General features: G+C 41.5%; 1 protein-coding gene across 3 annotated transcripts in view; it reads left to right on the top strand.

Annotated features, from left to right (window-relative positions):
* Nucleotides 1-13,605, top strand: part of flt4 (fms related receptor tyrosine kinase 4) — a 141,593-nt gene extending 127,988 nt beyond the window's left edge. The window contains exons 26-31 of one of the 3 annotated variants that reach the window (XM_083785875.1): nucleotides 4,440-4,539; nucleotides 5,297-5,402; nucleotides 5,537-5,661; nucleotides 9,619-9,739; nucleotides 10,317-10,396; nucleotides 12,219-13,605. In XM_083785875.1, coding sequence (XP_083642001.1) covers nucleotides 4,440-4,539; nucleotides 5,297-5,402; nucleotides 5,537-5,661; nucleotides 9,619-9,739; nucleotides 10,317-10,396; nucleotides 12,219-12,459 — 773 coding nt within the window. In that variant the 3' untranslated portion in view covers nucleotides 12,460-13,605. The remainder of the gene's footprint in view (nucleotides 1-4,439; nucleotides 4,540-5,296; nucleotides 5,403-5,536; nucleotides 5,662-9,618; nucleotides 9,740-10,316; nucleotides 10,397-12,218) is intronic. The other 2 variants (XM_083785877.1, XM_083785876.1) reach the window with 2 other exon arrangements.
* Nucleotides 13,606-27,838: the final 14,233 nt, after the last annotated feature.

The raw sequence follows: 27,838 nt of genomic DNA on the forward strand, positions 1-27,838 counted from the left end.
CACAGTCTAGAAAAGTTTATTTAGATTTATGGAGATTACCAGCACTCCTAGAAACATCCTCAATGCATTTAATTTATAATCCGTTGCCTCATCTATACTGTAAGCATGCAGTACAGTATGCATTTCTGGAATGAGAGCGCTGGTATTCTCACGTATAGTGTAGAAAACTTTCCAAATCGTTAACTCAATATTTATAAAACCCACAGACACACAATTTTAATTTAAAAAAATATTCAAAACTAGCAAAAACAAAGAAAAACAGATCTACGAGCTCAAAATGCGTCACAATGTGACGAGTTTGTCAGCTTATAGATCAGCTATTTCTTTCTACTTTCTTGCAGCACTAAGTTTAATTTACAGAAAAGTTGAAATATGGAGATATTTGGGGAGGTTTATTGTACATTGCAATGATGGTTCAAGCATTACGAGAGTGATGGAAGCACAGTCATGTTTGACATGACGGGCCATAAATACGCGGCCTTCTCATGCACTCACATCACATCACAAACGACTTGTGAAATAATATATCTGCTCTCTGATTAGCTGATTTTGTTCTTCTATGGGGCGAAGATCACACAGGAGCAAGCTGCTTGCCCTTTCCACAGAGCTTAACCTTTTAAAATGCCAGGGGGGGAGACCTTTTTTTATTGTGTGTATAAGTGTATCACATTCTCTGAAAGTTCTTGGGCTTTTAGCGACTCATCATGATGACCTATACCAATTCACAGAAGAGGAACTGGGTGACAGACAGTGACAAATCCCACTGCCCAGAGCTATTTATTGTCATTTTTTTCATGTATTCATGGAAAGACCTTTTTTAAGGGGCCGTGTCCACAGAGAGCTCCTGCCAGTATTTCTATGGTAAAAGACACACCGATGCGCTGCTCCTCCTCTTCCCAGTGGTGTCCGTATAGCACATCAGCGGCGCTCCCGACACCCCGGCATGTTGTGGTGCGGTGGCTCCAGCGCTCAAAAGACGCTCTCTCTCTCTGTGGACACGACCCCTAAAACCAGTGGTGGAAAAAGGAATCACACTTTTTTTACTTAAGTAAAAGTGTCAATACTGCAATATAGAAATACTCTGTTACAAGTAAAAGTCAGGAATTCAAAACTTACAAAAGTGTTGGCTTCAAAATGTACTTAAAGTACCAGAAGTAAAAATACTCAATTTGCAGAATGTCCCGTTTCACAACTTTTCAAATGTGTGAAAATCTTTTGAAAATAGCAGATCTACAAGCTTGTTGCGATGCTACGCACTGTGAGCTTGTAGATTGGCTATCTTCAAATGGCCGAAATGTATGTAGGGCTGAAGTGGTTAATGTTTTGGAGAAAAAGTACAATATTTGCCTCTGAGATGTAGTGGAGTAGAAGTAAAAGTATAAATACCTCAAAATCGTACAGTACTTAAAGTAAATTTACTTAGTTACTTTGAACCACTGCAAGTAACCAACATACTGTCCATCTGCATAGAATAACTAGTATCACTAACCAGTGATGGAAGGTAACTAAGTACATGTACTCAATCAAGTACTGTACTTAAATAAAAATTTTACTTCTACTACTAGGTAAATATTGTACTTTTACTCTTTAGTTTTATTATTATTTTAGAATTATTATTACATTAAGAAACATTATCCAAACCGCTTTTTGCCGAGCCATGAGGCCATAGGGCAGGATCCTATCTCCTGTTTCTATAGCGTGAGACAGCTTGACATGCAAGTCACTTGTATGGATTGTACTTTGCCCCAATCCAACCCTTGATGCTGAGTGCCAAGCAGGGAGGCACTGGGTCCTCCAGAGTCTTTGGCATGACCTCCAACCCCAACCTCCGAGTCTCCACACATCATAGAAGAGAAGCGTATCTGTAGCCTACAGCACAAAATAATTATCCATTTATGTTGCAGCTGTAATTGAATTGTATTTTCAATCATAAATCTATATGCCACTGCATGTCATTCAAACGGTCATATCCTGGGTGGTTTAACTGCTTCAGAAAGTCAATTATGCCTCCTTTAATGTCGCCATGCCAAAATGTGTTCTTATTTAGCAAGAATGTGACACACAGGAGGATGCAGTGGTCGCATTAACTTTTGCCAAACAGACGGTACAGTAGATGAGACAATTACATTTTCAAAATGCTGTTAAAAAAACAATTATCTTCCCATTCTGCATGGAAGCAGTATCTGCTGTCTCTTTAAAAGTGTCACTTTCAGAACCCCAGGGAGGTAATCAAATGTTTATTACTTGCACAAGCAGAGCGTGCAAGAAATAGGTTTCGTTTTCGTATGTCTGCACATCAAGGTCAAGGTAAACTTTATGAAATGAAATTAAAATAGAGCACCGAAGTCTGACGTCAATATCGGTAGAGGGTGCAAATCCACGGGTTCATGACTTTTTATTTGCATTGTAATCCCCATAGGGGGATTTTAGACCGACTACTGTGTTTGAAAAATAAACATGTCATCCCGGCCGTTTCACTCATATGAAGAATCAACTGACTGAGAGAAAACATTATTGTTACTGCTACTGAATTAGTGACATTTTATATATATATATATATATATATTTATGTTTTTGGCTACACAGCACTCCTACCGACCTGGCGCCTTATAAGCCGGGCCACACTATTATTGATCTCCTTCCATATGAACAATGGGATCTAGGTTGAACATCAGCTACGCTTTAGTTTTAAGTTAACAATGAAGCACTTAGGTAAAGAGAAGCTAACAGTCATTAAGCACTTAAGAAAGGTAAATAACATCCAACAATTATATGCACTTAAGTAAGTAAATGGAAGAACAAAGGGAATCTACCAGCAACGCACGTCAAGCCTGAAACGGCTAGCCCGTTGTATCACAGGAACAGGGACAATAGTTGTAGAAGAAAAACAGAATTTTTTATTCAGGTGCTAGTATAAAAAATAATGTCATTATTATTTTTACTAGCTGCTGAATAAAAAGGCTTAAATTGTCCGAACTGCTCCAGCGTCTTCTCCTTCTTCGGTAAGTAAATAGATGAAGCTTTCAAAAGCAGAGCAAATAGGAATTTATCAATGATCAAATGTTTGCATTCATTCACTTCATGTTTTTCATGGTGCCATTATTCTCAAAGGTGTGCCTAGGCTATTCCTGACACACTTCCTGACACTGAACATTTTGGTAATAAAGATAAACTATCTAGCAGTTGTGTAAAGTAAATAAATGCATTTCCAATTTCCAAATAATATAAAATATATAAATATAAATATTGTACTTTTACTCCTTTAGTTAGTACTTTACTTTGTAGATTTTTTACAAAACATACAGTAACCTTCGATGCCAATACTTTTGTACTTTTGCTCAAGTATATTTTTAATTCCGGACTTTTACTTGTAACAGTAGTTATTTCCACCGCGCGGAAACGCCCCCCTTTCAAAGTATTTTTGCTTCGATGTAATTCGTAGTTCGGACGGGAGAATTTATTTTTAGACAACAACACACGGAATCTATGAGTCATCATGAAGCGCACGTGTGCATGTGCAGTTGAGCTCCGGCATCCATTGAGTTAGAAATTAAGCACTAACTGGAAGTATAGTTGTGTGATGAGTCATAGCTTCACTCACGGCCCTACCTGGGCTCTCATCAAACCATGTACACTCAAGACACTGCCACCCTTAGATCTCCATATATGGAGCTTACATTCCATATGTTGATCTGACCACATCAAACCCTGTAGTGAACACTAAAGACACGCTCCATATATGGCCAGTACAGAATTCATTCCTTATGTTGACCCCCCATGCCAAAGCGCCAGCGCTTGCCCAGCAGTCTGCTGTCACCTAAGTGGATGCGTGGACACGACCTCGCCCTTTCAATACTCTCCCTCCTAAGGCGTCTTACTGGTAGTATTAGTTTACTATAATTAGATTAATACACGATAATCAACACAAACACTTTATTTAGAACACACCTAATAATCATATTACGGCAAATTGAATCATGCGTTTGACGTGTTCAATACATTTTTCAATCGGCCTGGGCGGTTAGCTCAACTGTCTGTGCACCTAGGCTGCCAAGCCAGACGGACAGCGTGCCGCGGGTTCGACTCCCGAGTCCCGAGCTTGATGGCCTTTGCCGCGTGTCACTCCCCATCTCTCTCTCCCTTTCCTGTCTAATTACTGTACCCTATCAATAAAGGCAAAATGCCAAAGAAAATTATAAAAAATATTCAATCAAAGCAAACCTCATAAACAATATTAGTTTGCCTCTTCTACAAACATAAAGGTTACAAGGCTGCATTCTGCAGCATCATATGTCACGCTTGCCAAGCTGTCCCTTATTTCCCACCACGGAGTAACCTCGCATATTTCCCACCACGGAGTAACCTTGCTATTAGACAGTTAGTTATTCAGTTTCTGCCTGAAGGAAACGACATGTAAATTGTCTGTCCGCCATTTGCAGGTGCGTCACCGTACCCAGGTGTGCAGATCGACGAAGACTTCTGCAAACGATTGAAGGACGGCACCAGGATGAGGTCGCCTGAGACCGCCTCACCCGAAATGTGAGTGTCTCTCAAAGTGGGGTCCTGGGACCCGCAGGGGGCCGTTGGGGAGGGGTGGGGGTTCCACATGGGGTCTGCAACAAAATATATATAAATTTGGGAGGGGTCCTTGAGATGAAGATGTTTGAGAAATAATGATTTCCTTCCATTGTATGCCGCATATGACAGAGTATAAGTCAAGTATGACTTTTCCATTCATCACTCCTCCACTTTTCTCTAAAAAATAAAAATAAATTAATGAAGCCTTCATGAAAGATGAATAATGTTACATGCCCTACTGCACCTAATTATGGGAACCCAAGGGCACCAGGGTGAAACAGAAGCCTAATACTCGCCAATAAATCATAATTGTGATTGTTTTCACAAACTCATGCACACTGAAGAGTGATTAAAAGTTTACATTTGTAAATTGTAATAGTAGTCAGTGAGAGGTTCAGCAGCTTGCGTCACGTGGGCTCCTTGATTGTAATTGTGCTGCCCTCTGCTGGTGTATGTAGAAAAGCACATACCGAAGCTTAGATTTTCTTTTGACTTCTTTCTTATGTTGTTGTTTTTTTGTCCTTGTCCCCGTCCCCTGAAAACTATACAATGTTGTGTGCAAGCAAAATGATAGAGCTCCTGAGCAGGGCCCAAATGAGGTTCTGAGAACCTTATCTGAAACCCAGATGGAAACAAATCCAGAACTATATGGAATATGTTTTACTGCACAGCAGTTCTTTCTTGTATTGATTGGTAAAGCTTGTGACTGTGATTGTAGCTATGGGATCATGCTGGCCTGCTGGCAGGGTGTACCCAGGGAGAGACCTACCTTTCCTGCTCTGGTGGAGATCCTGGGAGACCTGCTACAAGATAACAACCTGCCGGTAAGCAAGCTCTTGGAGAGACATCAAACACGCACACAAACACCCACATCATTTTCGTACAAAAAGCTAATGCTTTTGCTTTGAGATTTAGACAAAGGCGCGTGTACATAATTATCTTAACACGTTCCTGACAGGATGGAAAAGACTACATCCCCTTGAACCAATCACAGAGCTCAGAAGATGACGGCTTCTCACAAGCGTCTTCGCGTCCCGCGTCAGAGGAGGAACTGCGACTGGCCGGCAACACCTTGCCCAACAGGTAGTTGACTTCATTTTTATTTATTTTAATTAACTTTTAATTATCTAACTAGGCCATGGCCGTCTGTAGTCACAATCAAAACCATTTACGTAGTAAAACTTAAGTAACATGCTGTTTATAGTACAAAAGGAACACACTTACACATACTGTAATTGATATTATTTGGACGTTTGGGGAATTTGGTGTACAGTAACAACAGGGGTCTCCCCCGTCTTGTGTTCCATTTCTCAGTTTTGTCTGCTCATTAATTTGTTTAATCACTTGTTTATCCTGTATCTTGGATATCTATTTACTTAAAGGATAATTATAATAATAATTAATAATATAATTGGTCCTCACTAATGATCATGATAAAATGGCACAATGTTTTCTACTCAGTCAGGGCTGTGGGCAGTTCAGAAAGCTGTCCACCAGTGACCACCAGTGACATCATCGATGGGGAATCAAAGCTAATAGAATCCACAGGCTTTCTATTCCTGAAAAGTTGCAATGCGAAAATGGAAGCCATCGATCTCACAATAATACAATTATAAATATATTTGTTTTAAAATCTTGTTTAAAAAAAAAAAACATCTGCCCAACGATGATACAGTGGAGGAAATAATTATTTGACCCCCTGCTGATTTTGTAAATTTGCCCTAATACAAAGAAATGAGCGGCCTATAATTTTTATGGTACTTTTATGTTACAAGATAGAGACAGAATATCAACAAAAAAGTCCAGAAAAAAACATTATATAAAGGTTATAAATTAAATTCCATTTGATCAGGTGAAATAAGTATTTGATCCCCAAGCACATCATGACTTAATACTTGGTGAGAAACCCTTGTTGGCAAGCACAGAAGTCAGACGTTTCTTGTAGTTGGTCACCAGGTTTGCACACACCTCAGGAGGAATTTTGGTCCACTCCTTTTTACAGATCCTCTCCAAATCCTGAAGGTTTCGAGGCTGTCGCTTGGCAACTCAAAGCTTCAGCTCCCTCCACAAATTTTCTATGGGATTAAGGTCTGGAGACTGGCTAGGCCACTCCATGACCTTAATGTGCTTCTTCTTGAGCCACTCCTTAGTTGCCTTGGCCGTATGTTTTGGGTCGTTGTCATGCTGGAAGACCCATCCATGACCCATCTTCAGTGCTCTGGTTGAGGGAAGTAGGTTCTTGTCCAAAATCTTACCGTACATGGCCCCGTCCATCAACCCCACAACGCGGTGAAGTTGTCCTGTACCCTTAGCAGAGAAACACCCCCAAAGCATACTATTCCCACCTCCATGCTTGACGGTGGGGATGGTTTTCTGGGGGTTTGTATTCAGCATTCCTCTCCCTCCAAACACGACGAGTCGAGTTGATGCCAAAGAGTTAAATTTTGGTCTCATCTGACCACATCACCTTCTCCCAAGCCTTCTCAGAATCATTTAGGTGTTCATTGGCAAACTTCAGACGGGCCTGTACATGTGTCTTGAGGACCTTGCGGGCACTTCAGGATTTCAATCCATTACGGCGTAATGTGTTTCCAATGATTTTCATCCCCACCGTCAAGCATGGAGGTGGGAATATTATGCTTTGGGGGTGTTTCTCTGCCAAGGGTACAGGACAACTTCACCGCATTGTGGGGTTGATGGACGGGGCCATGTACGGTAAGATTTTGGACAAGAACCTCCTTCCCTCAACCAGAGCACTGAAGATGGGTCATGGATGGGTCTTCCAGCATGACGACCCAAAACATACGGCCAAGGCAACAAAGGAGTGGCTCAAGAAGAATCACATTAAGGTCATGGAGTGGCCTAGCCAGTCTCCAGACCTTAATCCCATAGAAAATCTGTGGAGGGAACTGAAGCTTCGAGTTGCCAAGCGACAGCCTCGAAACCTTCAGGATTTGGAGAGGATCTGTAAAAAGGAGTGGACCAAAATTCCTCCTGAGGTGTGTGCAAACCTGGTGACCAACTACAAGAAACGTCTGACTTCTGTGCTTGCCAACAAGGGTTTCTCACCAAGTATTAAGTCATGATGTGCTTGGGGATCAAATACTTATTTCACCTGCTCAAATGGAATTTAATTTATAACCTTTATATAATGTTTTTTTCTGGACTTTGTTGTTGATATTCTGTCTCTATTTGTTAACATAAAAGTACCATAAAAATTATAGGCCGCTCAATTATTTGTATTAGGGCAAATTTACAAAATCAGCAGGGGGTCAAATAATTATTTCCTCCACTGTATCACTGGTGGACGGGTTTCTGAACTGCCCACAGCCCTCCTATGAGACACAGACTGAGTAGGAAAACAATTGTGGTATTTTATCATGAACATTAGTGAGGACCAATTATATGAAGATAGGTTGAAAAGTGGTGAAGTAAAAGTACTCATTATGCAGAATGTCCCATTTCAAGTTTACAAATGTATAAACATCTTTTGAAAATTGCCGATCTACAAGCTCACAATGCGTTGCATTGGTCGAAATGGCGCTTTAAGAGCAGGAGAGACTGTTACTGAACAAACACTCAATAGCATTGAGTACTATCAGAATGTAGAGCTACCCTATTGGCCTGAATATAATTTTTTCAATGGAAATATCCTAAAGAACAGGGTTGTATTATAATCGGGGACTAGACTATTTGACATTCAATGTTCTTTTTCCACAAATGAGTCTTGCGAAATGGGGGTCGTCTTATAATCAGAGTCGTCTTATATTTGGGACAATGCGGTTTTTAACACTTAACTCACTTTAATGAAAAGATATAACACTTCCACCACCTTGAAGTAGGTTTGGGTACACATGTTGGCACATCAACCCAGTAATCCTCGTCAAACCAACATTTCCAAGACATGATGAGTGATTTACAATAATCATTGGAAGTAGGACATTGCTAGGAGATGAAAACGGCAATACAGCAAAACACCATGATTATGAAATGACAGACTCAAATGGTGTGTTTTGCTGCAGTGTGTAATCAGCCTCTAAAGGTCCAAAGGTCTGTTGATTTTCCTATACAGTAAATATCAGTGGTGGAAAGTAACCAAATACATTTACTTAAGTACGGTACTTAAGTACAATTTTGAGGTACTTTTACTTCTATTCCACTACATTTCAGAGGCAAATATTGTACGTTTACTCCATTTCGACCAATGCAACGCGTTGTGAGCTTGTAGATATTAGCTTGTAAGTCAGGAGTTGATGACAGGAGTGGACAGTAAAAGTAAAAAGACAAATGGTGCTTGCTGCACCCTGCTGGGCAAGAAGTTTGATCTATAGAGCGTCGCAGTCCCGCCCCCTCGAGAGACCCGGAAAATAATTCCACGTTCATTTTCCTCATAGACTTTTCAAAAAGTATTTATTTAAAGACGTTTCATGATTTGTCACAACTCAAATTGGCTTTGTACGACGCTTAAAAGGTCTTTAAATAAATACTTTTTGAAATGTTTACGGGGAAAATGCATTGGGAATTATTTCCTGGGCCTGGCGTCGTCATGAAAGGGGGCGGGACTGCGACGCTCTATAGTGAAAAGACTATTTTATTATTTATTTATTATTTGATATGGATAATTATAGCATAACATTTAGTTGTAATTCATCATTACATTGTAGTATTGACATGTCAGTACCTTTTCCACCACTGGTAAATATTTTTTAATACATTTTTGAGAACCTTTATTCAGCATCTATGTGTGTGTGTGTGTGTGTGTGTGTGTGTGTGTGTGTGTGTGTGTGTGTGTGTGTGTGTGTGTGTGTGTGTGTGTGTGTGTGCGTGTGCGTGTGTGTCGTCTTTGCTATAATTGGCAGCCGCCATATATGGCAGAGAGATGGAGACGCTGCTATACTTACCCATAGAGTACCGAGTGACATGCTTATTGTATCATTAAGACATATTATGCCATGATTATTTGAATGTAACCTTACCTATGCTCTCCTTCATGTGGACATGAATAAATTGTTAAAATGTGTGCGTGTGTCCACTGTCCAGTAGGTATTATAACTGCGTGCCGTTCTCCGGCGGTGTGTATGTGGGACCGGTGAAGATGTGCCAGCCCAGAGTCAAGACCTTCGAAGAGTATCCTCTGGAGATGCACGCCAAATGTCCACAAGTAAGCCCCGCCCTCGCGCTCATTGACAATCATCCAACAGCCAGTGAGAATCAAGGGCTGGAAATGTCCGTTTAGAACAGTGGTGCCCATAAACGTTGGAGGCCCAGACGAGAAATTAGACGTTTGCCCCGGGAACCGGGACCCATCTACAAGCGCACGACACGTCACAAGCTTGTAGATCTGCTACTTTCACTACTTCTCAATTATTATTTTTAATTTATGGAATTCCTTAGATTTGTTTGTTTCTTTTTTTCTTTTCTTTTTTGAAACTTTTGAAATTTGTGTTCTGTGACCCACAAATGGGTCCCTAGCCAGTGTTTGGTAACCAGTGGTTTAGAACATGCTATTATGCGATATGTCAAAAAGTGTGGGCACGTTCGTAAATACTGCACCGGAGCATATTCTCCTATTAGTTTGCATTGCACAGTGCGCTCAGTGTGCCATTTCCGAACGCGCCCTATATGTTATGTCTCCGGACATCATTTCACTGTCATCTCATCTGCATGGTTGGTTGGCTTTCAAAACTTATTATTATTAAGTATAAGTATTTGATCCTCTGCTGTCTCTCTCTGCTCAGGACAGCCAGACAGACAGTGGCATGGTTTTGGCCTCAGAAGAATTTGAAAGACTCGAACAGCAGCACAGGGGTGCTATCAGGTACGTCACAGAAGAACCACTACCACCCACAACTATCTCTGTTTGGCTTCAATGAATAGTTGATGTTTGTTTACATTGTTGTTTATGCTGCTCTAGCAGAGATATCGTCTCTGTCGGGTGGAAACTGTTACTTTTCACGATTCAAATTTGTGTCGCTGCGTGCCACATTTCAAGCTCACAGATATGCTACTTTTGATGCTTTTGTGTCACACTCTAGTATGATCAAGATAAGAGGTTTCTGCCTGACAGCAACAATATGTTTTTCTCTTCACACTCTAAATTAATTTGCTTGATTAAAGCGGCAATCTGTAACTTCTTTCCTGTCGTATCCACAGTCTGAACCATTACACACATGCTTCATGTCGTTGCCAACTGGCAGAAACCTTGTATATCCACATTTAAATATTTTTTTCATAAATGAATGCCCTACTTTGTCGTTTGAGAGACGTACAAAAGTGGAAGTGAAAGTTATGTGGGTTTTATGAATATTCAAGTATTAAGAAGAGTCTTAAGTTAACTACTACATTGGATCCTCTTTTTTCCATCTCCTGAAAAGTGATAGTTTTAAGGCAAGTTTCCACCCAACAGTGCGCATTATAATTCAGTTTCCTAAACACACCCTTCAATGACTTTGAGTTTGTTTTCTGTCCTTTCCTTGCTAATTAGATTAATTTGGGAGAAACGGCAGTAATTAGTAATCAAGTAATTAGTAATCAAGCTCACAGTTTCTCGTAGGGCTTAATGTTAACCGCTGTGCTCCACTGGACCGCTAAGTCCAATAAAACCACCTGTCAGTGAGAAAGGCGCAAACGTTCACTGACTTACCTCCAGTGGTGGAAAGTAACTAAGTAAAAATATTTGAGTTCATTTCAACTCTCAGCAAGCAGATGAAACAAACGCCACGCGTGAAAGTACAGCCAGTGCCAGTAGAAGTGCCGGGCAATTGTCGGGGTCGCCGTAACCTTGGCGTGCCATTAGGGAACCACAGTTGCAAATGACTATTTATTTTAGCGCTCTACAGTCGCTCTACAGTCAGGAAATAAGGCAACAAATCCACCATCATGAAACAGTTATCAGAATTAATTGTGTGCGCGTGCTTGTCTACAGACCCTATCCCCAGTGCCAGGAGCTTGCTTGCTTTTTGTGGTAAACGGTTTAGTTTAGCTGCCTTATAGAGGTATATTTCACTGTGACATTCATACATGATGCGTTTGCCTCTGCCAGTGTGCAACGTATGCTTATGAGCCATACAGTGCATAATATTGACCGCTCAGAAATAATGATGGGTACAAGCTAAATACAAAAACTATACAAACTAAATCACTGTTTCCCAAACACTGGGTCGTTACCCATTTGTGGGTCACGCACACATTTATATGGGTCTCTTTATTTTTTCAAAACATTTTCTAAAAACATTCCCTAAAAAAACATGCATTAAAAACAAAATTCAATGATTTTGTTCAGTAATGTCATGAAGAAAAATCAAATAAATTCCACAAATTAGCAAACAAATGTTTAAGAAGTAGTGAAAAAGTCTGCAGTGCGAAGTGACGTGCTGTGAGCTTGTAGATCTGCTATTTTCACTAGTTTGTGTCCCGGGCAAACTTCTAATTTCTTTTTTGGGTCTCAACCTGAAATTTGAGCTGAGCCACTGAGCCATGGAACGCCTAGGGATCCCCAAGGACCAAGTTACTAATGTTGCTCTGAAGTGGGAAGTCTGGAGCTCTATGCTGGAGCTGTTGCCCCGCGACCCAACTCCGGATAATCAGTTGAAGATGGATGGATTGATGGATGAACTAATGCTTCTGTTTTGTCCCGGCAGTAGCAGCAGTACGGAGCACCTGACGGGCCCGGGCTTCCATGATTCCCCGGGAGGCCTCGCGGCCGGCGGCGGCGGCGCCGGGAGCTTCCGCCAGCGCCCGGCCTTCCTGAGCCAGCTGTCCGGACAGACCTTTTACAACAACGAGTACGGACAGCTGTCCGAGGAGGGCCTCATCTGTGACTTCTTCACCTCGCCGCCGGAGCCCGCCCCAAACCCATGCCCGCTGAACTCCGACCTGTAACCCAGTCCATTCTCAGCCCTTTTTTCATCTAAAAAGCCAAAGATCACAGAGCGGTGACTGTGAGACCTCGGTTTGGAGGCAGAACAACGTTTTAAACATGTTGCACAAAATCTTTTTTTTTAAATTTTATTGCAAAAATAGTTGCTGTTTTTTCACTCTTCGTCGTATGAGAAGCATAAAGGGGCTGAAGTGATTTAGCGTGTTTGAAAAACAAGATTGTGCGAGCGCACCTGCGCGTGTGTGTATGTGTATGTGTGCCTGTGTACATGAGAGCGTGCATGCACATGAAGGTTGGGGGGGGGGGGGGGTCTCAGCTTGTGTCAGATGTAAGAAGGAAGAATTGTTGGGAATCAATGCCATTTCGTTGCTGTCCGGCAGAAACCTCTTATATCCATATTCAACTTCTACATGTTCTTGTAAATGAACTACTTGATCATACTACAGCGTAGCATAAAAGCATCAAAAGTAGCAGATCCGCAAACGCAAAAGCTCGAAAAGCAGCGCAACACACTGCATTTTGAGCTTGTAGATCTGCTACTTTTGCTACATTTTGAATTTCAATCCTGAAAAATAACAGTTTTGGACATATGAGGTTTCCACCCGACAGAGACAATATCAAAGTGTCAGTGAGCCTGATCTACACTGTAAGAAAATACAAATTCTCAGTGTTAATCTAACTCTGAGAGTGTACAAATGGAACCATCTGTATGTGCTCTCTCAGAGATAACAACAGACCTGTTAACGTCCATTTTGGACCCCTGGTGGTCCAACCCATAGATATTTTAAAAAAATAGATGCCTCACTGGCCGCTGCAGTTCATTGGAGCGACGTGTCTCCAATGAAGGCTCGCTGTCTCGCTGTCACTCAAGTGACTACTGGCCAATCAAAGCGCGTCTTTTCCGGGACTTATTTTACGCACGCGGAAGCTTGACAAGCTTCCACTCATGCATCACAAGGAATCTCGGGAAAATTGTGCCTTGGATTTTGACACGGCCCCCAGAGCCGGAAGAGGCGTCTACGTTTATATGTCTATGGTCCAAGTCACTCCAACCTATCCTTGATAGCCCAGGAGGGCATCATCATAAGCAGTGGTGGAAAAAGTACTCGCATTGTTTACCTTTAGTAAATGCACCAATACTGCAGTGTATACACAAGCTCACAATGTCACAATTGTGGCTCTAAGTGGTGTATGTTTTGTAATCAAAGTAACTAGTAACTAAAGTTGTCAAATAATTGTAGTGGAGTAAAAGTAAGATATTTGCCTCTAAAAAGTAGTGGGGTAGAAGTAAAAGTACTGAAAACTTTACATACTCAAGTAAAGTACAAATACTTAAAAATTGTACTTATGCACAGTATTTAAGTAAATGTGCTTAGTTACTTTCCACCACTGAATAGAACCAGAACCACTGACCACGCTGTGGAGTCTCAGGCTGAGGCAGGTCTGTCAGTGTTTCAAACATCTTCGTAAAAGCACTGATATTTATGGCTCTGTTAACTGAACATGTGCAGTGTTGTTAACGTACAGTATTTGGTCAGGTTCTGGAGTTGTTTCCATGCGCTATACGGCTCTGTTTCATGTTCTGGAGTTGTTTCCATGCGCTATACGGCTCGGTTTCAGGTTCTGGAGTTGTTTCCATGCGCTATACGACAGGTTCTGGAGTTGTTTCCATGCGCTACACGGCTCGGTTTCGGATACGTTTCTCAGAACATAATTTGTGCCCTGCTCAGGAGCTAACCCTGAGTTCTGGGAACTCCGAATTTGTGCTTTGTTCACAAAGTTTGTAGATTATTACTATTTTCTATATTATATAAGTTGTTGCTTTTTTTTTATATCGTACCTCGCCCGTAAGGGGCTGTTCTGCCTTTGGGTGGTTCTGCCTTAACTGGAAAACGTGAACAAGAAGAAAACATCTTAAGAAGTTGATGGGTTTTGGAAGGTTTCAGTTTATGGAAGATTCTGGGTTTTCGGGGAAAAAATTGAGCCATTTGCGTTTTGCCTTTATTGATAGATTACAGTAGTTTGACAGCAAAGGGGGAGAGAGCTGGGGGGAAGACACGCAGCAAAGGTCGTCGGGATCGGGACTTGAACCCGCGACATGCTGTCCGGCTGGATTAACAGCCTAGGTGCCAGGACCGCTCGGCCGGCCCAGACCGCAAATATACATTTTAACACTGATCTTCATGGGGGTACAAAATCCTTTCAAACATATATACATTTGGGGGTCCTTGACGTGGAAATGTTTGAGAACCACTGCCCTAGATCCCTCTGAACTGACCAGCTGTTCAAACATCTCAATGCCCTTCTTGTATTTGGACTGCGTTGCCTTTGAAATAAATGGACTGAGCTTAATGTGCCTGAAGTTTCCATAACCAGCCACTGGATGGCACCATTACGTCAAAAACAAAGTATTTTTTAATTCCTCCAGTTATATTTTTTATTCTCCTTCCTTTGTTTATTTGTACAAAATGTGTCCCATATGGGAAAGAAATAAAGCAATATTACTTCTTTATGAAAGCTGTCATTTTAATCTTGGTCTCTTTAGAATAATAAATTAGAATAATAAATAGGAGATAGATTGTGGAGAACACTTATAGGGAAGGGTTCATATAGTTCAGTGGTTCCCAAAGTGGGGTCTGGGGACCCCCAGGGGTCCTTGAGGGAGTTCCAGGGGGTCCCCAGCTAAATGATAGTTAGGAACCAAATCGACCCTCATGGGTCTGTAACTCAGAGTGTACAAATGGAACCAAATGGACCCTCTCAGAGTAAAATTAACATTGATTTTACAATATGAATTGAGGTCCCAGAGGTAGAAATGCTGATATGATATGATGATATATGCGCGTGTGGACGAGAGGGCGGCGACAGTGGAATGGTGAGAATGCAAGGAGTAGCGATGTAGTCGTTTGATGAAGGCGTTTAAATACTTGGGGTCAACTATCCGAATATGATATTAAAATAAACCTTTTTGTTGCCACCTGACTTCTCTGGTGCGATATAGCCTGTTTAGATAAACAACAACACATAAAGGTATGAAGACAATGGGGGTCACATTCAGTGGCAGATTTTGTGTCATTATATTGTGCTAAACAACACAACAACGGAACAATAGACATGTGTGCCCCGAGGCATGCTGGGAAGTCCCTATGCTGTCCAATGCACAAATGGGACACTAGGCTATTTATGCTGATTACTTGGCTATGAACTCCTATATTAACCTATATTAACCAAACATACATATGTATCTAAATTGCATAATTTATCTGCAATATTATTATTAATATTACCCTTATTATTATTATTGCGACCGTAGCTCGCAGATTACTATGAAAACCTGCAAAACCCGTCCGACAGTCGTGTCACGCCTCCATATGGTTATCAGTCCATCAGGCCTTGTGACATCACGTCTCCATATATGGCCTTCTTCATATATGAAGATCATGACACTGACCTCATCAAACCCTGGATAGCCATACATGGAGAAGACTGGATCACCACCTACTGTAGATCTGCATATGGAGCCGGCCAGCATCTATACACCTAACCTCAAACCCTTAAATCTCTATGGAGCTGACCTGTTCTTCCATTATGTTGATCCTCCCCACCCGACCCGTCCTTCCTCTTCGATGTCTCCCTTTTGACTGATACCTGTCCATTCAACAGGCCCGCAGATTAAGGCCCGGCCCTACCTGGGCCCTCATCAAACCCTGTACACTCAAGACACTGCCCCCGCTGCCACCCTTAGAACTCCATATATGGAGTTGACCTGTTTTGACATCTGACCTCATCAAACCCTGTACAGTCAAGACACGCTCCATATATGGCTAGACCTCATCAAACCATGTACACTCAAGACACTGCCCCCGCTGCCACCCTTAGATCTCCATATATGGAGCTGACCTGTTTTGACATCTGACCTCATCAAACCCTGTACAGTGTACACTCATGACCCGCTCCATATATGGCCAGTACAGAATTCATTCCATATTTTGATCTGACCCCCCATGCCAAAGTTCAAACAGCAGTTTGCCGTCACCCAGACAGATGCCCTCAGGGGGTCTTACTGGTTATAATATAATTATGTCTGTTGTTCAGATATGCAGATTAGCTCATTAAATATGCACAATACAAACATTTCCTTATAGAAAATTGGATTGGAATTGGATTCTACTGCAAAATGACCATGCGATCAACTGAGAAAGTTAACAACATGAACCCTAGTTAAGTCTAGGATCTGGCTAAGATATGTATATGCACTTAACTTAGGAGAGAATATCTCAACTGTTCTTGGCTAATATGACCCCCGCGAACAACTTGGGAACTATGGCTAATTCTCTATCTGGGACGAAATATCTGAAAATGACCACACCCTTTTTTAAATGGCCGCTAGTTGAAACATGGCTCTAACTTCTAAATCGTTGGAGCTACAGATTTTGCTGAAAATGTTCAGAATACTCATGTTTAAATACTCAATAGATGAATAGACCATATGCACACGGCGGTCATCTTTCCAGTTAATGGCAGTGTGGAAACTAGCCACAATTTGCCATTGACCACCCATACATATAAACCTAATCTAATTGTATTAAATTATGTCAAACTCACCAACATTGCAGCTGTACAAAAAGCTTGAATGATGCTCTTTCTATCTGCAAAGTGTTTGTTTCATAAAAATCCAACATAGACATGTTGTGAGCCACTTTATGTCAAGAAATTCCAGAAAGTGTCAGGGTTTGGAAGCGCTCCCTTTCAGTAACACAGCATCCTGCTGCCTCCTGCATTATGTGCTAATTCAAAACAGGTGGTACACATGGGCCAGTGATTATTCAATGAGCGCTTCCAAACTCCAATACTTAGAAAAAGATCACCTGCAAGGAATTTCTTGACATAAAGTAGCTCATAACATATCTACCGTGGATTTTTATTAAACAAACAATTTGCAGATAGAAAGAGGATAATTAAAGCTTTTCGTACAGCTGCAATGTTGGTGAGTTTGACATAATTTAATACAATTAGATTGGACTATGACGGTTTGGATGTATGGATGGTCATTGGCAAATTGTGGCTAGTTTCCACCCTGCCATTAACTTGTGGAAAGATGACCGCCGTGTGCATATGGTATTGAGTATTCACTATTCAAACATGAGTATTCTGAACATTTTGAGCATCTCAGAAAATCTGTAGCTCCAACGATTTAGAAGTTAGAGCCATGTTTCAACTAGCGGTCATTTTAAATAGGATGTGGTCATTTTCAGGTATTTCGTCCCGGATAGAGAATTAGCCATAGTTCCCAAGTTGTTCACGGTGTGTGTGTGTGTGTGGGGAGGGGGGGGGGGGGGGGGGGCTGTTTGGCTGGCTGTCTGACTGCCTCTCACACCCCCTATACATACAAACAAGTCTGTCTGTCTGTCTGTCTGTCTGTCTGTCTGTCTCTCTGCCTGGGGAGCTTTAGATTTACGATGGCTGGTGTTTTTGTTTAGGGTGTGACATCATCTGGCCGTAGAGAAGGTTCAGGATAGGAGAGAGCAGGATGCCAGGCATTCCTAGAATATTCCACACAGGATCTCATTCCTGCCTGGGAACACGAGCCGCTAGCTCCACTGAGTGGAAAAATACAGCCTTTGTTCACTGCATGGCCCTCCTTCCATTAGGCCTCATCTGGGCTATAGTGTGTCGGTGGATGTGTGTGAATTAAGGCTACATTATATGCTGTTTTTCCCCCAAAAGACCACTCTTTTTATGAATTGGTGTGCTGAATTACAATGGACCAGAAAGTTCAGCTTTGTGTGTTTAGGAGACTGACAGTGGTGTAAGGTTGTTGTTTTGTTTTTCTTGTTTGTTTACGTATGTAATACCACAAAGTAGAAATAGTCCAAAAGTATAGTGCCGTCAAAATAGTAATGTTAACTTAATGAATGTTGCATTACATGATGTGCTGCTGCATGGTATGCTAACCTATAATAATAACATAATAATTGATCAGTTGATGTTTTGTATGAATACTTTAAATCCTCAAAGTAAAGAAAGACCAATACGTAGTCTGTCAAGTAGCCAGGCATCAACTACAAAATTATGTCGACCATTCTGAAATCTGAACTTCAGGTGCAGGGTCTCACAGCTTGCACCCCTGAGATGTTCTTACTATATGTGAGGGAAAGGAAAGGAAAGGAAAGGAAAGGAAAGGAAAGGAAAGGTACTATGTTTACCCAGGGTAACTGGACTAAGCTCAATAACTTGTTTACAGCTAGGCCCTGCTCATAGAACATTTCATGGTAGAGGTTCAATGCCTTGTCCAAGGGCACTTCAGCGGTGGTAATTTTAACGTGCCGGACCGGGGATACGAACTAGCGACCTTCCGATATCAAGACCGCTCCGCAAACCGTTCGGCCACCACTGCCTCAGAGAAGTTCGGACAGAACATTGACAGAACATTGGTCAGATGTTCAAGGTTTTGGGTGTGATTTATTTAGTGTTGTTTCTGTGTTCAGCCCAGTTGGCTTCATTCTGCCAGCAGTGAATGTTTTAAAGAGAGGTTGGAGAGGTATAGTCTCACGAGCCAATATAGTGTCCAGGAGGTACAAAAACATCCCTCTGGTAATAGTGACCATGCATAAACATAACCTGTCGCAACAAATGGCAAAACCTCTGTATCTCCGTGACACATGTCGGACCTTTATCCTTATGACCTTATGATTTATGACCTTTATCCAGGTCTAGTAACTAGTAACTGCAGTCAAATAAATGTGGTGAAGTAAGAAAGTAGAAGTATAACATATTTACTCAAGTGAAAAGCACTTGAGCGCACCTAAAAAAAACCCACCTAAACATTTAAGTATACGGTACTTTAGTAAATGTACTTTTCCACAAACACTGATAATATAACTGTATCCATGGCTGTGCTAACAACAGTTTGAGTGAGTTTACCATGAGATAATTCATGTCATGTGTGTTCTGTCACAACAGAGTTGAAAGGCAGTCGTTGAAATCACATGCAAGTTGGTTTATTTCCCCTCCAGCCTCACAACTACAGTCCTTTCATCTGGAACGGTGGAACCAACTCCAAAGCCACCTTGAATAATTTGAATTTCACAGCTCCCCGAAGAGACAGACGCCCTGCACTGTGATAGATCTGCAGAGCACACCTTTAAAACCACTTAGGCCCTATTTTATACGTTTTAAAAAAGGCCGAAAACTAAACTAGTGGAGTTTGAAGATGGAACATTCTGCCCTCTGTTTTTCTCATTTCCACATTTCCACATGATGGGAAATAATCTCAAAAGGAATCATTGTCCCAGTCTTATAGTCTGTGACAAATTGTCTTTATAGTCTCACATATTGATGAGATCCTTGATGGCGGTAGGGAGGTTTTCCCTCTAAACTTATAGGGAAGGTTTGAGAGCATGCTGCATGGAAGTCCATCAACAAAATGAAAGGGCTTGCACACTGAAAGATTCAAACTAAAAAAAGTATTTACTTACAAGTGCAAAAGGTCACACTAAAATGAAAATACAACGTGGATGTTTCGGTCCTCATCAACGAGGATCCCATCATCATCCTTGAAATGTCTTTCAAAAGTTTTTTCAATGTCGTGTGTGTATACAGTAGGCCTATCCTATTTGCTTTATGATGGTGTCACAGAACATTATGGTGTCAAAAATAGCCTATATCTACAAGCTTCCAACGTGTCGCAACGTGTTGTGAGCTTGTAGATCGGCAATGTTAGCGTATTCTCCGAAAATATAGGCATGCTGATTGAAAGTGGCACACACAAACCCCAAAACACTTCATGTCTTGTGTCCCCCAGTGCTCTGTAGGCCTACTTGGTTTCCCCCTCTACACTAAAATCTCTTAAACCAAAAACAGGCGATCAACGATCTCACAACGAGTCGATTTTTCGCCGCCCCCCCCCCCAGACTACTTACTGGACACTGCTAGAGTTCAAGTGGTATAGGCTAGATTTTGCGCTCACTTCCCTCAGGGCTTTACATTCCAGACAGGGTCGCTAGGGAAGGAAGGCACACTTGTAGCGGCTCATACGTAACGTCCTGACATTCCAACGGAGCCATACAGGAGCCTGCATGGGAGACTGTGTTATCACAGCACACATCTCTGCCTGCTCCCTGCGCTCATATCAGCATCCTGTCACGCAGTGGTGGAAAGTATCTAACTTAAACTAACTAATTTATTTACTTACGTACAATTTTGAGGTACTTTTACTTCAAGGTGGTTGCACACTGGACACGTTTTTTCGGAAAACCAACGGAAAAACGCCACTAAACATCCGAAAACGCGTCCAGGGGACCTTTACTGGAGTGTTTTCCAATTGTCTGTACTTTTACTTCTACTCCATTACATCTCAGAGGAAAACTTTTACTTTTACTTTTACTCCAATACAATTATTTGAAAACTTTAGTTACTAGTACTAAATTTGGACTATTATTACAAAACACATTAATCCACTTCAGTAATCAGTCCTATATATATTTTGGTCATTTGAAGATGGCTTGTAGATCGGCTAATTTCAAAAGATCTTTTAGACATTTTGAACTTGAGGAATGGGACATTCTGCACAATTAGTACTTTTACTTTTGGTACTTAAGTACATTTTGATACCATTACTTGTGTAAATTTTTAATTCTGGAAATTTAGTTCTAAAAGAGTATTTCTACATTGCAGTATTGATACTTTTACTTAAGTAAAAACATTTTGTACTTTTTCCACCACTGCTGTCACGCCATCATCACACAGAGCTGCTTATCTGCATGCAAGCTGTGCTCGATAGTGATGCGTACAGATACTCAACTATCAAGAAGGACTTGTGATGTGAGATTAATCGGCAAACACATTGGTATCGGACGATTCTAGGTTGTTTTTTTAATTAATCAGCATCGGTCCGATTAATCAACCGGTCCGATTGTCTTTACAGATAAACAAGCCCAAAGTAACAGCTTGAACAGATCTACAAGCTCACAATATTAGATATAAGGTATTAAAGTAAAATTTGACTTGCCTAAGCCTGCAGTGTGGATACCCTGTACCCTGTACATGTACCCTACATGTACTTTTCATTTTTTTTAATACATATTGAAATCATATCGACATCGGTATTATCGTTTATCGGCCATAACGGCAATTACTTATATCGGATATCTATATCGGCCAAAAGGTCTCATTGGCACATCCCAAATTCATTGGTCACTTGCTTATACACGTGCAGGCAGTGACATGTTGGTGCACTGGGACCAGTTCCACAAAACTGCTGATATAGCACCGAAGTCTGACGTCAATATCGGTAGAGGGCGCAAATCCACGGGTTCATGTACTTTTTATTTGCATTGTAATCCCCATAGGATGATTTTAGTATGCCTCATATAAGAACTGTGTTTGAAAAGTAAACAAATCATCCAGGCCGTTTCACTCATTGATATGAAGAATCAACTGACTCATATATGAGTGAATGACGGTCTTAAACGATACAGAGACACCTCTCTGACAATAACGCAGAGGCGGCTTGTTTATTTCTGGACCACAATGCTTAAGATGACCCCATGCTATTCTCCATAGAGAAATTACTTCCGTGAACCAGGGGAATCGAGGGGATGAGCGAGTGACGTCAGGACTTTGTAGCAACACACAACACAACTACCAGGCAACAAAATAAGAACAAACGATCGAGGCTGAGGAGCGCAGATCCTCGCCAGGCCAGGTGCATATGGAAAAAGTACTCAAATATTGTACGTAAAAGTATCAATATGGCAATGTATAGATGTACTCCTTTATTGCAAGTATTAGTCCCGTATTCAAAATGTAATCAAGTAAAAGTACAAATGTATCGGCATCAAAATTCTAAAAGTAAAAGTACTCATATTGCTGAATGTCCCAAGTCCCAAATGTCCCAAGTTCAAAATGCGTACAAAATCTTTTGTAAATAGACGATCTACAAGCTCACAATGTGTCCCATCGCGACGCATTGTGAGCTCATAGATCTGCTATTTTCAAATGGCCGAAATGTATGTAGGGTACAGTACAGTAACTAGTAACTAAAGTTTTCAAATAATTGTAGAGGAGTAAAAGATTTGGCTCTGAGATGTAGTGCAGTAGAAGTAAAAGTATTGGAAATTGGAAATATGCAAATAAAGTACAAATACTTAAAATTACTTAAATGTATACTTACTTTACACCACTGGGTGTCTATACCCAGGGCCTGCAAAGTTTGCACACCGATGGGTGGCAGTCATATAGTCATAGTCACTTGGAATGGAACCTGTAATATCAGACTGATACATCTTGATCACATCACTCCACAGATAAGATAATATGTAGCCATGTGTGTGAGTTTTGAACAAAATCTGTATTTGTAACACAAAGTGTGGTTTTAATCAAATGCAAAATGGCTGTGAATCTGGCCTACGTGGCAGGTTTTATGGGCCAACATGCAAATTGGCCATTTATAGCGCCGCCATCAGACTGACTGGGAGTGTGCGTGCTGCAGTTTCACACCTATTGATCCAACGGTGGAGGAGATTAGCTATTCACACAGATTAGCTATTCACACAGTGAAACCATAATCCTCTGTCTCTTGGCAAGGCTAACAAGAAAAGTGCAATCCAAATCCCCGCCAGGCCGGCTTGCCTACCCAGGGCTGTGTTGCCACCATGAGGCCAAACATTTGGCAGATATTCTTGGGCCTACACTAGCTCTGGTCTAATTCTGCCCTCGCATGAAATGCAGCCTCTCTTAGCGGGAATATAAAGAACGTTTTACCTACTCACCAATACAAAGACGGGTTGTGTAATTACAGTAAGCCTACCTTCCTTAGTGGATGCACTCTGAGCCCCCCACCACACCGTATAAATGCACTTTTTGGCCAGAAAGGGATTGTTTTCACCGGACAGAAAATATCTTAAAAACAAATATAGTTTATATATAATCTCACTGGTATTATACAACAAACCTTCTTCAGCACAACTGTTAATTCCGTCGACTAAAACTATGACAAACCTTTTTTCACTCACTAAACTAAATTAAGCTTTGATGCCAAAAACTATTTTCTCAGCTGCTGTTGTGTTTACAATGAATACAACGCTAACCTGTACTGATTAGATAGCGAATGACCCTGAGTTGCTTATCTTAGCTTGTTAAAAAAAAAGGTTGTCTTAAAATGGAATCAAAAATATAGGTACTAAAAATATGAATGCATGTTTGAGAATCATTATTTAAAACAATTCATTGGTATTTTAACTAAACCTGTTACATTTTAGTTGACTAAATCAACTGTAGATTTTTTTGTTGACTAAAATCTTATGATATTAATAAGTCAGCTAAAGGTAGACTAAAACCAAAACATTTTTGGTGGCTAAAATATGACTAAAACGTAATTGAATTTTATTCAACAGACTGTGACCAAAACTAAATCAAGATTTGCTGCCAAAATTAACACGGGTCCAAATATTATGTTATTCCCCGTGCACCACGTGGCTGGGTTCACAGAGGACGTGTTGTGAAGCGATGATGTCAGGATGGCGTGCGCGGGGCGACGATGAGGCCGATCTGTGTGTGTGTGTGTGTGTGTGTGTGTGTGTGTGTGTGTGTGTGTGTGTTCTCTCCGTTCACTGACCTCATTTATGACTTAATTTAATCAGTATATTGTAGCTTTAAAATGTGATGTCATGTTGTAGCAGATAACACTTAATGTTGTTGTTTTCTTCTCCTCTTTCTGTGTGTGTGTGTGTGTGTGTGTGTGTGTGTGTGTGTGTGTGTGTGTGTGTGTGTGTGTGTGTGTGTGTGTGTGTGTGTGTGTGTGTGTGTGTGTGTGTGTGTGTGTGTGTGTGTGTGAGAGAGAGAGAGAGAGAGCAGGTTCAAGACAGGTCAGAGGTGACAGCCGTCTGTGTCACAGTTTTCAACTCCCTGACTGTAATCTGACAGGTATCTGTCAGTAATCTGACAGACAGGTAAATCGCGACAATCAACACTTGCCTTCAGGGAGACCTCACTGTGTGCACATCCCATTCCAATACACACACTAATTACACTGGGGATAATTGGGTGGATTGATAGATTGGTGTTATTTTAAAAGAGGGGTTCTCAGCATGGGGGGGGGGGGGGGGGGGTTGTCCATGTCCTAATTTGCATATCAAACTGCGGGTCCTTGAAATTGAGGCTTAGAAGAGAGGTTGAGTATCACTCTTTTAAATCAATCCAGCCAGTGTCAACGGTGTAACAGTGTTCATTCTGACAGCAAATTCTGATTTAGTCTTTTGAATAACACACCATTTAACACACCATTTAGTTTCAGTCCTATTTAGTCATCTGAAATTGTTTAGTCTTAGTCTAGTCTTAGACGACAAAATACAAAATCGTAGTCTTTTAGCTTAGTCAACAAAATTAACACTGCAGTTAAATTAGGCTATAGTGTGTCTGTGTGTGTATTGGAACGGGATGTGCACACAGTGAGGTCACTGGAGACCAAATGTTGATTGTCACGACTTTCCTGTCTGTCAGATTACTGAGAGGTGACGACAACTGTGATACTGACAGCTGTCACCTCTGACAACTTCTATTAAACCCACGCACACACACACACACACACACACACAAACACACACACACACACACACACACACACACACACGCACCAAGAACATAACCTTCCCTTTGGCCTAGCATAGATAAAAACGGACCCCCAACGGGTCAGTGTACGTACGGCTCCAAATGGACGGTCTATGAGTATCATGACCTGTGTCTGTGGCCTAAGAAGGGTTTATTTACTGTATGCCTCTTCCGGTCCCAGGCAGGCATCAGTGTCTGATACATTAGCCAGGCATTGTTCCCTAAAGTATGGTCATTAAAATGACTTTGAGCTTGAGTCAGATCCTTGGTTGGATGACGGAACGGCCAATAAAGTGCAACTGAAGCTGCCAGATAACATTGTGCTGGAAGTGTGTTGCCGCTGTGAAAATTTGAAGAGGGATAAAGATCAGATACACTTTAATGTCCCCGTAGGGACACTCCTTTGAGAGCACATGGTACTCAAACCTTTTAGCTCCAGATACAAAGTCAAGAAATAATATGTCAATCCCCAGGACGCAAACTTAAGTGGCAATACAAATAGCAGATCTACAAGCTTTTAGATTAGCATTTTTCACTACTTCTAACAAGTTTATATCTATAAAAAGTATATCATCTGTCTATAATGTATTTATTTGTTTATATGTATGAAAATCAGTTGAAGAAATAAAATTGTAATTTCTTACACAAATGGGTCCCGATCCATTGTTTGGGAACACTGTAATCTAGATGATGCACAATACAGGGCATTGAGGGCAAAACAATACAACATCAGCATATCGGATGCATTTTTACCACATACAATTAAACGTCCTTTAAAAGTAGGTCGGTTTAGGTTGACCCAGTACTGGCTGTCCTGTCTATAGAAAGGAATGACCTCATTGCGGTCGCTGGTTGGTTGGTTCCCGTGAGCCAAGGCTATCATGGTCTCTCATCTTAACACACACTACAGTCTCGTCCTGATAGTCTTGACATTGTCTCACACTCACGCAGATTGTCACACACACACTTGAAATCGCAGTGGCCCTGTGTCCCTGACCTGGCAATTCACTGAGGGGTTTCTTTTTTTCTCCCCTTCTAGACTCCAGTCTAGAGTCTACCCGTGTCGGATCATAAAAGACCACTAAACTACTCTCTCTCAGACACGCACGCACGCATGCACGCACGCATGCACGCACGCACGCACGCACGCACGCACGCACGCACGCACGCACGCACGCACGCGCACATACACACACACACACACACACACACACACACACACACACACAACCCCCCCCATACACACATGCACGGCTTGCACGCGCATGCATGCACACGCACAACATAGTGCTGTCATCGTAAATCCTAACAGGATGTGTCTCAAGACACAAAGGGGAGTGTGTTGGGTTGTGCGTGCGTGCGTGTGCGCGCATATGTCACCAAACTCCCAGCTTTGCCTGAGAGAGATGAATGGACCCATGGCCCATCATGTGACTGGCTCTGCTTGGCAGTGGTGGGGGGAAAGTACTCACATATATTAGTAGTAGTAGTAGTAAAAGCCAGAAAGTACGAAATGAAATGAAAGTACAAAATGATCAAGATACATAGAGTGCTAAAAGTAAATGTAGCCTATATCATTATGGAGAATGTCCCATGCATTTCAAATGCATTCAAAACCTTTTGAAAATAGCTCACACACACAATGCTAGATTATCAATGCTAGTTCTTTTCAATGGCTGAAATGTATATACCTGTATGCTTCTTTTTTTTAATCCTGAAAAGTAACAGTTTTAGACACCCGACAGAGACGAAATACATTAAAATTGTCATCAAACTGAAGCCGATTTGATACCAAAACAAAGACAGCCCAGTTAAAGGTAGAAAGGCTTGATGTTCAACAGGGACAAATTGAATAAGAAGAAAAACACCATGGGCACTTCAAACGAGACTACCCAAATAAAATACTGGAGTCACTCGACTTTGTCTATTCTGAACTCTTTCTATTTTGCATCTTCCTCTTACTCAGGCCCCCTTTCCACCAAAATAACTTTGGTTCTAGAACTGGTTCCATTCTAACCTTGGTGCTTTCACTGAACCAGCTGCCGTTCTTTGGTTCCAGTTCCGAACCAACTTTTACGGTTCTGAACCAATTCATTTTCAGTGGAAACACTCTGAACTGGTTCAATATTAGGCGGGAAAAAAAGAACCAACCCCGGTGGAAAGTCTCAGTCAGAGTCAAACATATGCTGTCTATAGGCCTATTCATACTCCAGTTTTAGGTGATAACGGTGACCACCGAAATGGTTAGTAAAAACAGAGAGATGTGTTTGGGTGAGCGGTGACTCGCTTTCCACCGCGGAGTGACGGTTGACATGTTGTAGTTTTCGGTCGTCACCTTATCACCTAAAACTGGAGTATGAATAGGCCCTAACCCAGTCGAGTGCTCCAGTATTTTATTTGGGTATATCCTCTTCTTAAGCATGGATATTCTTCTTCTTAACCAATTGATACCATTTATCTCTGACTGGGGCACCCAATCTACACCATAACTCTGCAGTGTTTGAGAGTGGACGAATGGAACCAAATGGACCCGTAAGGGTACGTGTCTGTACACTCTCAGAGTTTACAGACACGTAATGGTCCATATGTAACCCCTGGTGTTCCCCTGGACGGACCCGACGTTGAAAACCCATAGCCATGTGACATCAGGGCACCAGTTTCTCACACATCGTCGATGGTCACAGCCAATGTTTGGCTAATTTGCAACCCCCAAACATTATTTATTTTCCCTTTCAAGGTCTGTCTCCTTCTTAAACGTCCTCCCACCTCCCA

Source organism: Protomyctophum parallelum (genome assembly GCF_964188405.1).
Source record: "Protomyctophum parallelum genome assembly, chromosome: 16".
Taxonomy (NCBI): domain Eukaryota; kingdom Metazoa; phylum Chordata; class Actinopteri; order Myctophiformes; family Myctophidae; genus Protomyctophum; species Protomyctophum parallelum.